This window comes from Oncorhynchus mykiss, chromosome 18, assembly GCF_013265735.2.
Source record: "Oncorhynchus mykiss isolate Arlee chromosome 18, USDA_OmykA_1.1, whole genome shotgun sequence".
Lineage (NCBI taxonomy): Eukaryota > Metazoa > Chordata > Actinopteri > Salmoniformes > Salmonidae > Oncorhynchus > Oncorhynchus mykiss.
In genome coordinates this window covers 43,770,506-43,789,836 of record NC_048582.1, presented here as the reverse complement: position 1 = coordinate 43,789,836, position 19,331 = coordinate 43,770,506, and the positions used below count along the sequence as shown (strand labels likewise).

The 19,331-nt window shown below is 51.6% G+C and overlaps 2 protein-coding genes across 2 annotated transcripts; both read left to right on the top strand.

Annotated features, from left to right (window-relative positions):
* Positions 1–271: 271 nt before the first annotated feature.
* On the top strand, positions 272–8,564 carry LOC118940990 (mucin-5AC-like; the record flags this gene model as incomplete). Its single annotated transcript, XM_036951062.1, has 10 exons — positions 272–1,160; positions 1,278–1,375; positions 1,589–1,781; positions 1,845–2,715; positions 3,003–3,016; positions 3,354–4,153; positions 5,471–5,832; positions 5,932–6,403; positions 6,983–7,537; positions 8,472–8,564. Coding segments are annotated over 10 exons (4,347 nt in total), but the record flags the coding sequence as incomplete, so codon positions are not given.
* A 350-nt stretch (positions 8,565–8,914) lies between these two features.
* LOC118940989 (mucin-5AC-like) lies at positions 8,915–17,511 on the top strand (the record flags this gene model as incomplete). Its single annotated transcript, XM_036951061.1, has 12 exons — positions 8,915–8,962; positions 9,224–9,472; positions 9,900–9,952; positions 10,476–10,564; positions 11,910–12,039; positions 12,097–12,805; positions 13,250–13,679; positions 13,770–13,858; positions 14,979–14,983; positions 15,171–15,317; positions 16,467–16,613; positions 17,349–17,511. Coding segments are annotated over 12 exons (2,259 nt in total), but the record flags the coding sequence as incomplete, so codon positions are not given.
* Positions 17,512–19,331: the final 1,820 nt, after the last annotated feature.

The following is a 19,331-nucleotide window of genomic DNA, read 5'->3' as shown; positions in this document are numbered from 1 at the left end:
TACAACGACAGCTACAACTGAAGCTCCTACGACCACTACAACGACAACTGCAGTTCCTACGACAACTGCAGCTACTACAACAGCTGCAGCACCTACGACAACTGCAGCTCCTGCGACAACTAGTTCTGCAGCTCCTACGACAACTGCAACTCCTGCGACAACTGCAGTTCCTACGACAACTGCAGCTACTACGAGAACTGCAGCACCTACGACAACTGCAGCTCCTGTGACAACTGGAGCACCTACTACGACAACTGCAGCACCTACTACGACCACTGCAGGGCCTACTACGACAACTGTAGCTCCCACAACAACTAGTTCTGCAGCTCCTACGACAACTACAGCTCCTGCAACAACTACAGCTCCTGCGACAACTGCAGTTCCTACAACAACTGCAGCACCTACTACGACAACTGCAGCACCTACGACAACTGCAGCACCTACGACAACTGGAGCACCTACTACGACAACTGCAGCACCTACTACGACAACTGTAGCTCCCACAACAACTACTTCTGCAGCTCCTACGACAACCTCAACTGCAACACCTTCTACAACTGCAGCTCCTACAACCTCTATGACTGCAGCAACTACTACGACAACCACAACTGCACCTTCTTCTACAACCACAACTGCAGATCCTACTACAACATTAGTTATAGTTTCAAGCACTGCAGCAGCTGAACCTACAACAACTGTAGGTCCTACTACAACAACTGTAGCTCCTACAACAGCTACAACTGCAGCAACTACTACAACTGAAGCCCCGACAACAACCACACCTTCCACGACAGCTACAACTGACGGTCCGACAACAACCACACCTACAACGACAGCTACAACTGAAGCTCCTACGACCACTACAACGACAACTGCAGTTCCTACGACAACTGCAGCTACTACAACAACTGCAGCACCTACGACAACTGCAGCTCCTGTGACAACTGGAGCACCTACTACGACAACTGCAGCACCTACTACGACCACTGCAGCGCCTACTACGACAACTGTAGCTCCCACAACAACTATTTCTGCAGCTCCTACGACAACTGCAGCTCCTGCGACAACTGCAGTTCCTACGACAACTGCAGCTACTACGACAACTGCAGCACCTACGACAACTGCAGCTACTACGACAACTGTAGCTCCCACAACAACTAGTTCTGCAGCTCCTACGACAACTGCAGCTCCTGCGACAACTGCAGTTCCTACGACAACTGCAGCTACTATGACAACTAAAGCACCTACGACAACTGCAGCTCCTGCGACAACTGGAGCACCTACTACGACAACTGCAGCACCTACTACGACCACTGCAGCGCCTACTACGACAACTGTAGCTCCCACAACAACTAGTTCTGCAGCTCCTACGACAACTACAGCTCCTGCGACAACTACAGCTCCTGCGACAACTGCAGTTCCTACAACAACTGCAGCACCTACTACGACAACTGCAGCACCTACGACAACTGCAGCACCTACAACAACTGGAGCACCTACTACGACAACTGCAGCACCTACTACGACCACTGCAGCGCCTACTACGACAACTGTAGCTCCTACAATAGCTACAACTGCAGCAACTACTACAACTGATGCCCCGACAACAACCACACCTTCCACGACAGCTACAACTGACGGTCCGACAACAACCACAACTACAACGACAGCTACAACTGAAGCTCCTACGACCACTACAACGACAACTGCAGTTCCTATGACAACTGCAGCTACTACAACAACTGCAGCACCTACGACAACTGCAGCTCCTGCGACAACTAGTTCTGCAGCTCCTACGACAACTGCAGCTCCTGCGACAAGTGCAGTTCCTACGACAACTGCAGCTACTACGACAACTGCAGCACCTACGACAACTGCAGCTCCTGCGACAACTGGAGCACCTACTACGACCACTGCAGCACCTACTACGACAACTGTAGCTCCCACAACAACTAGTTCTGCAGCTCCTACGACAACTACAGCTCCTGCGACAACTACAGCTCCTGCGACAACTGCAGTTCCTACAACAACTGCAGCACCTACTACGACAACTGCAGCACCTACTACGACCACTGCAGGGCCTACTACGACAACTGTAGCTCCCACAACAACTAGTTCTGCAGCTCCTACGACAACTACAGCTCCTGCAACAACTACAGCTCCTGCGACAACTGCAGTTCCTACAACAACTGCAGCACCTACTACGACAACTGCAGCACCTACGACAACTGCAGCACCTACGACAACTGGAGCACCTACTACGACAACTGCAGCACCTACTACGACAACTGTAGCTCCCACAACAACTACTTCTGCAGCTCCTACGACAACCTCAACTGCAACACCTTCTACAACTGCAGCTCCTACAACCTCTATGACTGCAGCAACTACTACGACAACCACAACTGCACCTTCTTCTACAACCACAACTGCAGATCCTACTACAACATTAGTTATAGTTTCAAGCACTGCAGCAGCTGAACCTACAACAACTGTAGGTCCTACTACAACAACTGTAGCTCCTACAACAGCTACAACTGCAGCAACTACTACAACTGAAGCCCCGACAACAACCACACCTTCCACGACAGCTACAACTGACGGTCCGACAACAACCACACCTACAACGACAGCTACAACTGAAGCTCCTACGACCACTACAACGACAACTGCAGTTCCTACGACAACTGCAGCTACTACAACAACTGCAGCACCTACGACAACTGCAGCTCCTGTGACAACTGGAGCACCTACTACGACAACTGCAGCACCTACTACGACCACTGCAGCGCCTACTACGACAACTGTAGCTCCCACAACAACTATTTCTGCAGCTCCTACGACAACTGCAGCTCCTGCGACAACTGCAGTTCCTACGACAACTGCAGCTACTACGACAACTGCAGCACCTACGACAACTGCAGCTACTACGACAACTGTAGCTCCCACAACAACTAGTTCTGCAGCTCCTACGACAACTGCAGCTCCTGCGACAACTGCAGTTCCTACGACAACTGCAGCTACTATGACAACTAAAGCACCTACGACAACTGCAGCTCCTGCGACAACTGGAGCACCTACTACGACAACTGCAGCACCTACTACGACCACTGCAGCGCCTACTACGACAACTGTAGCTCCCACAACAACTAGTTCTGCAGCTCCTACGACAACTACAGCTCCTGCGACAACTACAGCTCCTGCGACAACTGCAGTTCCTACAACAACTGCAGCACCTACTACGACAACTGCAGCACCTACGACAACTGCAGCACCTACAACAACTGGAGCACCTACTACGACAACTGCAGCACCTACTACGACCACTGCAGCGCCTACTACGACAACTGTAGCTCCTACAATAGCTACAACTGCAGCAACTACTACAACTGATGCCCCGACAACAACCACACCTTCCACGACAGCTACAACTGACGGTCCGACAACAACCACAACTACAACGACAGCTACAACTGAAGCTCCTACGACCACTACAACGACAACTGCAGTTCCTATGACAACTGCAGCTACTACAACAACTGCAGCACCTACGACAACTGCAGCTCCTGCGACAACTAGTTCTGCAGCTCCTACGACAACTGCAGCTCCTGCGACAAGTGCAGTTCCTACGACAACTGCAGCTACTACGACAACTGCAGCACCTACGACAACTGCAGCTCCTGCGACAACTGGAGCACCTACTACGACCACTGCAGCACCTACTACGACAACTGTAGCTCCCACAACAACTAGTTCTGCAGCTCCTACGACAACTACAGCTCCTGCGACAACTACAGCTCCTGCGACAACTGCAGTTCCTACAACAACTGCAGCACCTACTACGACAACTGCAGCACCTACGACAACTGCAGCACCTACGACAACTGGAGCACCTACTACGACAACTGCAGCACCTACTACGACCACAGCAGCGCCTAATACGACAACTGTAGCTCCCACAACAACTACTTCTGCAGCTCCTACGACAACCTCAACTGCAACACCTTCTACAACTGCAGCTCCTACAACCTCTATGACTGCAGCAACTACCACGACAACCACAACTGCACCTACTGCTACAACCACAACTGCAGATCCTATTACAACATTAGTTGTAGTTTCAAGCACTGCAGCAGCTGAACCCGCAACAACTGTAGGTCCTACTACAACAACTTTAGCTCCTACAACAGCTACAACTGCAGCAACTACTACAACTGAAGCCCCGACAACAACCACACCTTCCACGACAGCTACAACTGACGGTCCGACAACAACCGCACCTACAACGACAGCTACAACTGAAGCTCCTACGACCACTACAACGACAACTGCAGTTCCTACGACAACTGCAGCTACTACAACAACTGCAGCACCTACGACAACTGCAGCTCCTGCGACAACTGGAGAACCTACTACGACAACTGCAGCACCTACTACGACCACTGCAGCGCCTACTACGACAACTGTAGCTCCCACAACAACTATTTCTGCAGCTCCTACGACAACTGCAGCTCCTGCGACAACTGCAGTTCCTACGACAACTGCAGCTACTACGACAACTGCAGCACCTACGACAACTGCAGCTACTACGACAACTGCAGCACCTACTACGACCACTGCAGTGCCTACTACGACAACTGTAGCTCCCACAACAACTAGTTCTGCAGCTCCTACGACAACTGCAGCTCCTGCGACAACTGCAGTTCCTACGACAACTGCAGCTACTACGACAACTAAAGCACCTACGACAACTGCAGCTCCTGCGACAACTGGAGCACCTACTACGACAACTGCAGCACCTACTACGACCACTGCAGCGCCTACTACGACAACTGTAGCTCCCACAACAACTAGTTCTGCAGCTCCTACGACAACTACAGCTCCTGCGACAACTACAGCTCCTGCGACAACTGCAGTTCCTACAACAACTGCAGCACCTACTACGACAACTGCAGCACCTACGACAACTGCAGCACCTACAACAACTGGAGCACCTACTACGACAACTGCAGCACCTACTACGACCACTGCAGCGCCTACTACGACAACTGTAGCTCCTACAACAGCTACAACTGCAGCAAGTACTACAACTGAAGCCCCGACAACAACCACACCTTCCACGACAGCTACAACTGACGGTCCGACAACAACCACACCTACAACGACAGCTACAACTGAAGCTCCTACGACCACTACAACGACAACTGCAGTTCCTACGACAACTGCAGCTACTACAACAACTGCAGCACCTACGACAACTGCAGCTCCTGCGACAACTAGTTCTGCAGCTCCTACGACAACTGCAGCTCCTGCGACAACTGCAGTTCCTACGACAACTGCAGCTACTACGACAACTGCAGCACCTACGACAACTGCAGCTCCTGCGACAACTGGAGCACCTACTACGACAACTGCAGCACCTACTACGACCACTGCAGCGTCTACTACGACAACTGTAGCTCCCACAACAACTAGTTCTGCAGCTCCTACGACAACTACAGCTCCTGCGACAACTGCAGTTCCTACAACAACTGCAGCACCTACTACGACAACTGCAGCACCTACGACAACTGCAGCACCTACGACAACTGGAGCACCTACTACAACAACTGGAGCACCTACTACGACAACTGCAGCACCTACTACGACCACTGCAGCGCCTACTACGACAACTGTAGCTCCCACAACAACTACTTCTGCAGCTCCTACGACAACCTCAACTGCAACACCTTCTACAACTGCAGCTCCTACAACCACTATGACTGCAGCAACTACTACGACAACCACAACTGCACCTACTGCTACAACCACAACTGCAGATCCTACTACAACATTAGTTGTAGTTTCAAGCACTGCAGCAGCTGAACCTGCAACAACTGTAGGTTCTACTACAACAACTTTAGCTCCTACAACAGCTACAACTGCAGCAACTACTACAACTGAAGCCCCGACAACAACCACACCTTCCACGACAGCTACAACTGACGGTCCGACAACAACCACATCTACAACGACAGCTACAACTGAAGCTCCTACGACCACTACAACGACAACTGCAGTTCCTACGACAACTGCAGCTACTACAACAACTGCAGCACCTACGACAACTGCAGCTCCTGCGACAACTGGAGCACCTACTACGACAACTGCAGCACCTACTACGACCACTGCAGCGCCTACTACGACAACTGTAGCTCCCACAACAATAGGTTCTGCAGCTCCTACGACAACTACAGCTCCTGCGACAACTGCAGTTCCTACAACAACTGCAGCACCTACTACGACAACTGCAGCACCTACGACAACTGCAGCACCTACGACAACTGGAGCACCTACTACAACAACTGGAGCACCTACTACGACAACTGCAGCACCTACTACGACCACTGCAGCGCCTACTACAACAACTGTAGCTCCCACAACAACTACTTCTGCAGCTCCTACGACAACTACAGCTCCTGCGACAACTACAGCTCCTGCGACAACTGCAGTTCCTACAACAACTGCAGCACCTACTACGACAACTGCAGCACCTACGACAACTGCAGCACCTACAACAACTGGAGCACCTACTACGACAACTGCAGCACCTACTACGACCACTGCAGCGCCTACTACGACAACTGTAGCTCCTACAATAGCTACAACTGCAGCAACTACTACAACTGATGCCCCGACAACAACCACACCTTCCACGACAGCTACAACTGACGGTCCGACAACAACCACAACTACAACGACAGCTACAACTGAAGCTCCTACGACAACTACAACGACAACTGCAGTTCCTATGACAACTGCAGCTACTACAACAACTGCAGCACCTACGACAACTGCAGCTCCTGCGACAACTAGTTCTGCAGCTCCTACGACAACTGCAGCTCCTGCGACAAGTGCAGTTCCTACGACAACTGCAGCTACTACGACAACTGCAGCACCTACGACAACTGCAGCTCCTGCGACAACTGGAGCACCTACTACGACCACTGCAGCACCTACTACGACAACTGTAGCTCCCACAACAACTAGTTCTGCAGCTCCTACGACAACTACAGCTCCTGCGACAACTACAGCTCCTGCGACAACTGCAGTTCCTACAACAACTGCAGCACCTACTACGACAACTGCAGCACCTACGACAACTGCAGCACCTACGACAACTGGAGCACCTACTACGACAACTGCAGCACCTACTACGACCACTGCAGCGCCTACTACGACAACTGTAGCTCCCACAACAACTAGTTCTGCAGCTCCTACGACAACTACAGCTCCTGCGACAACTGCAGTTCCTACAACAACTGCAGCACCTACTACGACAACTGCAGCACCTACGACAACTGCAGCACCTACGACAACTGGAGCACCTACTACAACAACTGGAGCACCTACTACGACAACTGCAGCACCTACTACGACCACTGCAGCGCCTACTACGACAACTGTAGCTCCCACAACAACTACTTCTGCAGCTCCTACGACAACCTCAACTGCAACACCTTCTACAACTGCAGCTCCTACAACCACTATGACTGCAGCAACTACTACGACAACCACAACTGCACCTACTGCTACAACCACAACTGCAGATCCTACTACAACATTAGTTGTAGTTTCAAGCACTGCAGCAGCTGAACCTGCAACAACTGTAGGTTCTACTACAACAACTTTAGCTCCTACAACAGCTACAACTGCAGCAACTACTACAACTGAAGCCCCGACAACAACCACACCTTCCACGACAGCTACAACTGACGGTCCGACAACAACCACATCTACAACGACAGCTACAACTGAAGCTCCTACGACCACTACAACGACAACTGCAGTTCCTACGACAACTGCAGCTACTACAACAACTGCAGCACCTACGACAACTGCAGCTCCTGCGACAACTGGAGCACCTACTACGACAACTGCAGCACCTACTACGACCACTGCAGCGCCTACTACGACAACTGTAGCTCCCACAACAATAGGTTCTGCAGCTCCTACGACAACTACAGCTCCTGCGACAACTGCAGTTCCTACAACAACTGCAGCACCTACTACGACAACTGCAGCACCTACGACAACTGCAGCACCTACGACAACTGGAGCACCTACTACAACAACTGGAGCACCTACTACGACAACTGCAGCACCTACTACGACCACTGCAGCGCCTACTACGACAACTGTAGCTCCCACAACAACTACTTCTGCAGCTCCTACGACAACTACAGCTCCTGCGACAACTACAGCTCCTGCGACAACTGCAGTTCCTACAACAACTGCAGCACCTACTACGACAACTGCAGCACCTACGACAACTGCAGCACCTACAACAACTGGAGCACCTACTACGACAACTGCAGCACCTACTACGACCACTGCAGCGCCTACTACGACAACTGTAGCTCCTACAATAGCTACAACTGCAGCAACTACTACAACTGATGCCCCGACAACAACCACACCTTCCACGACAGCTACAACTGACGGTCCGACAACAACCACAACTACAACGACAGCTACAACTGAAGCTCCTACGACAACTACAACGACAACTGCAGTTCCTATGACAACTGCAGCTACTACAACAACTGCAGCACCTACGACAACTGCAGCTCCTGCGACAACTAGTTCTGCAGCTCCTACGACAACTGCAGCTCCTGCGACAAGTGCAGTTCCTACGACAACTGCAGCTACTACGACAACTGCAGCACCTACGACAACTGCAGCTCCTGCGACAACTGGAGCACCTACTACGACCACTGCAGCACCTACTACGACAACTGTAGCTCCCACAACAACTAGTTCTGCAGCTCCTACGACAACTACAGCTCCTGCGACAACTACAGCTCCTGCGACAACTGCAGTTCCTACAACAACTGCAGCACCTACTACGACAACTGCAGCACCTACGACAACTGCAGCACCTACGACAACTGGAGCACCTACTACGACAACTGCAGCACCTACTACGACCACTGCAGCGCCTACTACGACAACTGTAGCTCCCACAACAACTACTTCTGCAGCTCCTACGACAACCTCAACTGCAACACCTTCTACAACTGCAGCTCCTACAACCTCTATGACTGCAGCAACTACCACGACAACCACAACTGCACCTACTGCTACAACCACAACTGCAGATCCTACTACAACATTAGTTGTAGTTTCAAGCACTGCAGCAGCTGAACCCGCAACAACTGTAGGTCCTACTACAACAACTTTAGCTCCTACAACAGCTACAACTGCAGCAACTACTACAACTGAAGCCCCGACAACAACCACACCTTCCACGACAGCTACAACTGACGGTCCGACAACAACCACACCTACAACGACAGCTACAACTGAAGCTCCTACGACCACTACAACGACAACTGCAGTTCCTACGACAACTGCAGCTACTACAACAACTGCAGCACCTACGACAACTGCAGCTCCTGAGACAACTAGTTCTGCAGCTCCTACGACAACTGCAGCTCCTGCGACAACTGCAGTTCCTACGACAACTGCAGCTACTACGACAACTGCAGCACCTACGACAACTGCAGCTCCTGCGACAACTGGAGCACCTACTACGACAACTGCAGCACCTACTACGACCACTGCAGCGCCTACTACGACAACTGTAGCTCCCACAACAACTAGTTCTGCAGCTCCTACGACAACTACAGCTCCTGCGACAACTGCAGTTCCTACAACAACTGCAGCACCTACTACGACAACTGCAGCACCTACGACAACTGCAGCATCTACAACAACTGGAGCACCTACTACGACAACTGCAGCACCTACTACGACCACTGCAGCGCCTACTACGACAACTGTAGCTCCTACAACAGCTACAACTGCAGCAACTACTACAACTGAAGCCCCGACAACAACCACTCCTTCCACGACAGCTACAACTGACGGTCCGACAACAACCACACCTACAACGACAGCTACAACTGAAGCTCCTACGACCACTACAACGACAACTGCAGTTCCTACGACAACTGCAGCTACTACAACAACTGCAGCACCTACGACAACTGCAGCTCCTGCGACAACTAGTTCTGCAGCTCCTACGACAACTGCAGCTCCTGCGACAACTGCAGTTCCTACGACAACTGCAGCTACTACGACAACTGCAGCACCTACGACAACTGCAGCTCCTGCGACAACTGGAGCACCTACTACGACAACTGCAGCACCTACTACGACCACTGCAGCACCTACTACGACAACTGTAGCTCCCACAACAACTAGTTCTGCAGCTCCTACGACAACTACAGCTCCTGCGACAACTGCAGTTCCTACAACAACTGCAGCACCTACTACGACAACTGCAGCACCTACGACAACTGCAGCACCTACGACAACTGGAGCACCTACTACAACAACTGGAGCACCTACTACGACAACTGCAGCACCTACTACGACCACTGCAGCGCCTACTACGACAACTGTAGCTCCCACAACAACTACTTCTGCAGCTCCTACGACAACCTCAACTGCAACACCTTCTACAACTGCAGCTCCTACAACCACTATGACTGCAGCAACTACTACGACAACCACAACTGCACCTACTGCTACAACCACAACTGCAGATCCTACTACAACATTAGTTGTAGTTTCAAGCACTGCAGCAGCTGAACCTGCAACAACTGTAGGTCCTACTACAACAACTTTAGCTCCTACAACAGCTACAACTGCAGCAACTACTACAACTGAAGCCCCGACAACAACCACACCTTCCACGACAGCTACAACTGACGGTCCGACAACAACCACATCTACAACGACAGCTACAACTGAAGCTCCTACGACCACTACAACGACAACTGCAGTTCCTACGACAACTGCAGCTACTACAACAACTGCAGCACCTACGACAACTGCAGCTCCTGCGACAACTGGAGCACCTACTACGACAACTGCAGCACCTACTACGACCACTGCAGCGCCTACTACGACAACTGTAGCTCCCACAACAATTATTTCTGCAGCTCCTACGACAACTGCAGCTCCTGCGACAACTGCAGTTCCTACGACAACTGCAGCTACTACGACAACTGCAGCACCTACGACAACTGCAGCTACTACGACAACTGCAGCACCTACTACGACCACTGCAGCGCCTACTACGACAACTGTAGCTCCCACAACAACTAGTTCTGCAGCTCCTACGACAACTGCAGCTCCTGCGACAACTGCAGTTCCTACGACAACTGCAGCTACTACGACAACTAAAGCACCTACGACAACTGCAGCTCCTGCGACAACTGGAGCACCTACTACGACAACTGCAGCACCTACTACGACCACTGCAGCGCCTACTACGACAACTGTAGCTCCCACAACAACTAGTTCTGCAGCTCCTACGACAACTACAGCTCCTGCGACAACTACAGCTCCTGCGACAACTGCAGTTCCTACAACAACTGCAGCACCTACTACGACAACTGCAGCACCTACGACAACTGCAGCTCCTGCGACAACTAGTTCTGCAGCTCCTACGACAACTGCAGCTCCTGCGACAACTGCAGTTCCTACGACAACTGCAGCTACTACGACAACTGCAGCACCTACGACAACTGCAGCTCCTGCGACAACTGGAGCACCTACTACGACAACTGCAGCACCTACTACGACCACTGCAGCACCTACTACGACAACTGTAGCTCCCACAACAACTAGTTCTGCAGCTCCTACGACAACTACAGCTCCTGCGACAACTGCAGTTCCTACAACAACTGCAGCACCTACTACGACAACTGCAGCACCTACGACAACTGCAGCACCTACGACAACTGGAGCACCTACTACAACAACTGGAGCACCTACTACGACAACTGCAGCACCTACTACGACCACTGCAGCGCCTACTACGACAACTGTAGCTCCCACAACAACTACTTCTGCAGCTCCTACGACAACCTCAACTGCAACACCTTCTACAACTGCAGCTCCTACAACCACTATGACTGCAGCAACTACTACGACAACCACAACTGCACCTACTGCTACAACCACAACTGCAGATCCTACTACAACATTAGTTGTAGTTTCAAGCACTGCAGCAGCTGAACCTGCAACAACTGTAGGTCCTACTACAACAACTTTAGCTCCTACAACAGCTACAACTGCAGCAACTACTACAACTGAAGCCCCGACAACAACCACACCTTCCACGACAGCTACAACTGACGGTCCGACAACAACCACATCTACAACGACAGCTACAACTGAAGCTCCTACGACCACTACAACGACAACTGCAGTTCCTACGACAACTGCAGCTACTACAACAACTGCAGCACCTACGACAACTGCAGCTCCTGCGACAACTGGAGCACCTACTACGACAACTGCAGCACCTACTACGACCACTGCAGCGCCTACTACGACAACTGTAGCTCCCACAACAACTATTTCTGCAGCTCCTACGACAACTGCAGCTCCTGCGACAACTGCAGTTCCTACGACAACTGCAGCTACTACGACAACTGCAGCACCTACGACAACTGCAGCTACTACGACAACTGCAGCACCTACTACGACCACTGCAGCGCCTACTACGACAACTGTAGCTCCCACAACAACTAGTTCTGCAGCTCCTACGACAACTGCAGCTCCTGCGACAACTGCAGTTCCTACGACAACTGCAGCTACTACGACAACTAAAGCACCTACGACAACTGCAGCTCCTGCGACAACTGGAGCACCTACTACGACAACTGCAGCACCTACTACGACCACTGCAGCGCCTACTACGACAACTGTAGCTCCCACAACAACTAGTTCTGCAGCTCCTACGACAACTACAGCTCCTGCGACAACTACAGCTCCTGCGACAACTGCAGTTCCTACAACAACTGCAGCACCTACTACGACAACTGCAGCACCTACGACAACTGCAGCACCTACAACAACTGGAGCACCTACTACGACAACTGCAGCACCTACTACGACCACTGCAGCGCCTACTACGACAACTGTAGCTCCTACAACAGCTACAACTGCAGCAACTACTACAACTGAAGCCCCGACAACAACCACACCTTCCACGACAGCTACAACTGACGGTCCGACAACAACCACACCTACAACGACAGCTACAACTGAAGCTCCTACGACCACTACAACGACAACTGCAGTTCCTACGACAACTGGAGCTACTACAACAACTGCAGCACCTACGACAACTGCAGCTCCTGCGACAACTGGAGCACCTACTACGACAACTGCAGCACCTACTACGACCACTGCAGCGCCTACTACGACAACTGTAGCTCCCACAACAACTATTTCTGCAGCTCCTACGACAACTGCAGCTCCTACGACAACTGCAGTTCCTACGACAACTGCAGCTCCTGCGACAACTAGTTCTGCAGCTCCTACGACAACTGCAGCTCCTGCGACAACTGCAGTTCCTACGACAACTGCAGCTACTATGACAACTGCAGCACCTACGACAACTGCAGCTCCTGCGACAACTGGAGCACCTACTACGACAACTGCAGCACCTACTACGACCACTGCAGCGCCTACTACGACAACTGTAGCTCCCACAACAACTAGTTCTGCAGCTCCTACGACAACTACAGCTCCTGCGACAACTGCAGTTCCTACAACAACTGCAGCACCTACTACGACAACTGCAGCACCTACGACAACTGCAGCACCTACGACAAGTGGAGCACCTACTACAACAACTGGAGCACCTACTACGACAACTGCAGCACCTACTACGACCACTGCAGCGCCTACTACGACAACTGTAGCTCCCACAACAACTACTTCTGCAGCTCCTACGACAACCTCAACTGCAACACCTTCTACAACTGCAGCTCCTACAACCACTATGACTGCAGCAACTACTACAACAACCACAACTGCACCTACTGCTACAACCACAACTGCAGATCCTACTACAACATTAGTTGTAGTTTCAAGCACTGCAGCAGCTGAACCTGCAACAACTGTAGGTCCTACTACAACAACTTTAGCTCCTACAACTGCAGCAACTACTACAACTGAAGACCCGACAACAACCACACCTTCCACGACAGCTACAACTGAAGCTCCTACGACCACTACAACGACAACTGCAGTTCCTACGACAACTGCAGCTACTACAACAACTGCAGCACCTACGACAACTGCAGCTCCTGCGACAACTGGAGCACCTACTACGACAACTGCAGCACCTACTACGACCACTGCAGCACCTACTACGACCACTGCAGCGCCTACTACGACAACTGTAGCTCCCACAACAACTATTTCTGCAGCTCCTACGACAACTGCAGCTCCTGCGACAACTGCAGTTCCTACGACAACTGCAGCTACTACGACAACTGCAGCACCTACGACAACTGCAGCTCCTGCGACAACTGGAGCACCTACTACGACAACTGCAGCACCTACTACGACCACTGCAGCGCCTACTACGACAACTGTAGCTCCCACAACAACTAGTTCTGCAGCTCCTACGACAACTACAGCTCCTGCGACAACTGCAGGTCCTACAACAACTGCAGCACCTACTACGACAACTGCAGCACCTACGACAACTGCAGCACCTACGACAACTACAGCACCTACGACAACTGGAGCACCTACTACGACAACTGCATCACCTACTACGACCACTGCAGCGCCTACTACGACAACTGTAGCTCCCACAACAACTACTTCTGCAGCTCCTACGACAACTGCAGCTCCTGCGACAACTGCAGTTCCTACGACAACTGCAGCTACAACGACAACTGCAGGTCCTACGACAACTGCAGCTACTACAACAACTGTAGCTCCCACGACAACCTCAACTGCAACACCTTCTACAACTGAAGCTCCTACGACCACTACAACGACAACTGCAGTTCCTACGACAACTGCAGCTCCTGTGACAACTGCAGTTCCTACGTCAACTGCAGTTCCTACGACAACTGCATCTACTACGACAACTGCAGCACCTACGACAACTGCAGCTCCTGTGACAACTGCAGTTCCTACGTCAACTACAGTTCCTACGACAACTGCATCTACTACGACAACTGCAGCACCTACGACAACTGCAGCACCTACGACAACTGCAGCACCTACGACAACTGCAGCACCTACTACGACCACTGCAGCGCCAACTACGACAACTGTAGCTCCCACAACAACTATTTCTACAGCTCCTACGACAACCTCAACTGCAACACCTTCTACAACTGCAGCTCCTACAACCTCTATGACTGCAGCAACTACCACGACAACCACAACTGCACCTACTGCTACAACCACAACTGCAGATCCTACTACAACATTAGTTGTAGTTTCAAGCACTGCAGCAGCTGAACCTGCAACAACTGTAGGTCCTACTACAACAACTGTAGCTCCTACAACAGCTACAACTGCAGCAACTACTACAACTGAAGCCCCGGCAACAACCACACCTTCCACGACAGCTACAACTGACGGTCCGACAACAACCACACCTACAACGACAGCTACAACTGAAGCTCCTACGACCACTACAACGACAACTGCAGTTCCTACGACAACTGCAGCTCCTGCGACAACTGGAGCACCTACTACGACAACTGCAGCACCTACTACGACCACTGCAGCACCTACTACGACCACTGCAGCGCCTACTACGACAACTGTAGCTCCCACAACAACTAGTTCTGCAGCTCCTACGACAACTGCAGCTCCTGCGACAACTGCAGTTCCTACGACAACTGCAGCTACTACGACAACTGCAGCACCTACGACAACTGCAGCTACTACGACAACTGCAGCACCTACTACGACCACTGCAGCGCCTATTACGACAACTGTAGCTCCCACAACAACTATTTCTGCAGCTCCTACGACAACTGCAGCTCCTGCGACAACTGCAGTTCCTACGACAACTGCAGCTACTACGACAACTGCAGCACCTACGACAACTGCAGCTCCTGCGACAACTGGAGCACCTACTATGACAACTGCAGCACCTACTACGACCACTGCAGCACCTACTACGACAACTGTAGCTCCCACAACAACTAGTTCTGCAGCTCCTACGACAACTACAGCTCCTGCGACAACTGCAGTTCCTACAACAACTGCAGCACCTACTACGACAACTGCAGCACCTACGACAACTGCAGCACCTACGACAACTGCAACACCTACGACAACTGGAGCACCTACTACGACAACTGCATCACCTACTACGACCACTGCAGCGCCTACTACGACAACTGTAGCTCCCACAACAACTAGTTCTGCAGCTCCTACGACAACTGCAGCTCCTGTGACAACTGCAGTTCCTACGTCAACTGCAGTTCCTACGACAACTGCATCTACTACGACAACTGCAGCACCTACGACAACTGCAGCACCTACGATAACTGCAGCACCTACGACAACTGCAGCACCTACTACGACCACTGCAGCGCCAACTACGACAACTGTAGCTCCCACAACAACAATTTCTACAGCTCCTACGACAACCTCAACTGCAACACCTTCTACAACTGCAGCTCCTACAACCACTATGACTGCAGCAACTACTACGACAACAACAACTGCACCTACTGCTACAACCACAACTGCAGATCCTACTACAACATTAGTTGTAGTTTCAAGCACTGCAGCAGCTGAACCTGCAACAACTGTAGGTCCTACTACAACAACTGTAGCTCCTACAACAGCTACAACTGCAGCAACTACTACAACTGAAGCCCCGGCAACAACCACACCTTCCACGACAGCTACAACTGACGGTCCGACAACAACCACACCTACAACGACAGCTACAACTGAAGCTCCTACGACCACTACAACGACAACTGCAGTTCCTACGACAACTGCAGCTACTACAACAACTGCAGCACCTACGAAAACTGCAGCTCCTGCGACAACTGGAGCACCTACTACGACAACTGCAGCACCTACTACGACCACTGCAGCACCTACTACGACCACTGCAGCGCCTACTACGACAACTGTAGCTCCCACAACAACTGCAGTTCTTACCACAACTGCAGCTACTACGACAACTGCAGCTACTACGACAACTGCAGCACCTACGACAACTGCAGCTACTACGACAACTGCAGCACCTACTACGACCGCTGCAGCGCCAACTACGACAACTGTAGCTCCCACAACAACTAGTTCTGCAGCTCCTATGACAACTGCAGCTCCTGCGACAACTGCAGTTCCTACGACAACTGCAGCTACTACGACAACTGCAGCACCTACGACAACTGCAGCTCCTGCGACAACTGGAGCACCTACTACGACAACTGCAGCACCTACTACGACCACTGCAGCGCCTACTACGACAACTGCAGCTCCCACAACAACTACTTCTGCAGCTCCTACGACAACCTCAACTGCAACACATTCTACAACTGCAGCTCCTACAACCACTATGACTGCAGCAACTACTACGACAACCACAACTGCACCTACTGCTACAACCACAACGGCGGATCCTACTACAACATTAGTTGTAGTTTCAAGCACTGCAGCAGCTGAACCTGCAACAACTGTAGGTCCTACTACTACAACTGAAGCTACGACAACAACCACACCTTCCACTACAGCTACAACTGACGGTCCGACAACAACCACACCTACAACGACAGCTACAACTGAAGCTCCTACGACCACTACAACGACAACTGCAGCTCCTGCAACAACTGGAGCACCTACTACGACAACTGCAGCACCTACTACGTCAACTGCAGCACCTACTACAGCAAATGCAGCACCTACGACCACTATGACTGCAGCAACTACTACGACAACCGCAACTGCACTTACTGCTACAACCACAACTGCAGATCCTACTACAACATTAGTTGTAGTTTCAATCACTACAGCAGCTGAACCTGCAACAACTGTAGCTCCCACAACAACTAGTTCTGCAGCTCCAACGACAACTGTAGCTCCTGCGACAACTGCAGTTCCTACGTCAACTGCAGTTCCTACGACAACTGCAGCACCTACTACGACAACTGCAGCACCTACGACAACTGCAGCACCTACGACAACTGGAGCACCTACTACGACAACTGCAGCACCTACTACGACCACTGCAGCGCCTACTACGACAACTGTAGCTCCCACAACAACTACTTCTGCAGCTCCTACGACAACCTCAACTGCAACACCTTCTACAACTGCAGCTCCTACAACCACTATGACTGCAACAACTACTACGACAACCACAACTGCACCTACTGCTACAACCACAACTGCAGATCCTACTACAACATTAGTTGTAGTTTCAAGCACTGCAGCAGCTGAACCTGCAACAACTGTAGGTCCTACTACAACAACTGTAGCTCCTACAACAGCTACAACTGCAGCAACTACTACAACTGAAGCCCCGACAACAACCACACCTTCCACGACAGCTACAACTGATGGTCCGACAACAACCACACCTACAACGACAGCTACAACTGAAGCTCCTACGACCACTACAACGACAACTGCAGTTCCTACGACAACTGCAGCTACTACAACAACTGCAGCACCTACGACAACTGCAGCTCCTGCGACAACTGGAGCACCTACTACGACAACTGCAGCACCTACTACGACCACTGCAGCGCCTACTACGACAACTGTAGCTCCCACAACAACTATTTCTGCAGCTCCTACGACAACTGCAGCTCCTGCGACAACTGCAGTTCCTACGACAACTGCAGCTACTACGACAACTGCAGCTCCTGCGACACCTGCAGTTCCTACGACAACTGCAGCACCTACGACAACTGCAGCACCTACGACAACTGCAGCTCCTGCGACAACTGGAGCACCTACTACGACAACTGCAGCACCTACTACGACCACTGCAGCGCCTACTACGACAACTGTAGCTCCCACAACAACTATTTCTGCAGCTCCTACGACAACTGCAGCTCCTGCGACAAATGCAGTTCCTACAGCAACTGCAGCTACTACGACAACTGCAGCACCTACGACAACTGCAGCTCCTGCGACAACTGCAGTTCCTACGACAACTGCAGTACCTACGACAACTGCAGCACCTACGACAACTGCAGCACCTACGTCAACTGCAGTTCCTACGACAACTGCAGCACCTACTACGACCACTGCAGCGCCTACTACGACAACTGTAGCTCCCACAACAACTAGTTCTGCAGCTCCTACGACAACTGCAGCTCCTGCGACAACTGCAGTTCCTACGACAACTGCAGCTACTACGACAACTGCAGCACCTACGACAACTGCAGCTCCTGCGACAACTGGAGCACCTACTACGACAACTGCAGCACCTACTACGACCACTGCAGCGCCTACTACGACAACTGTAGCTCCCACAA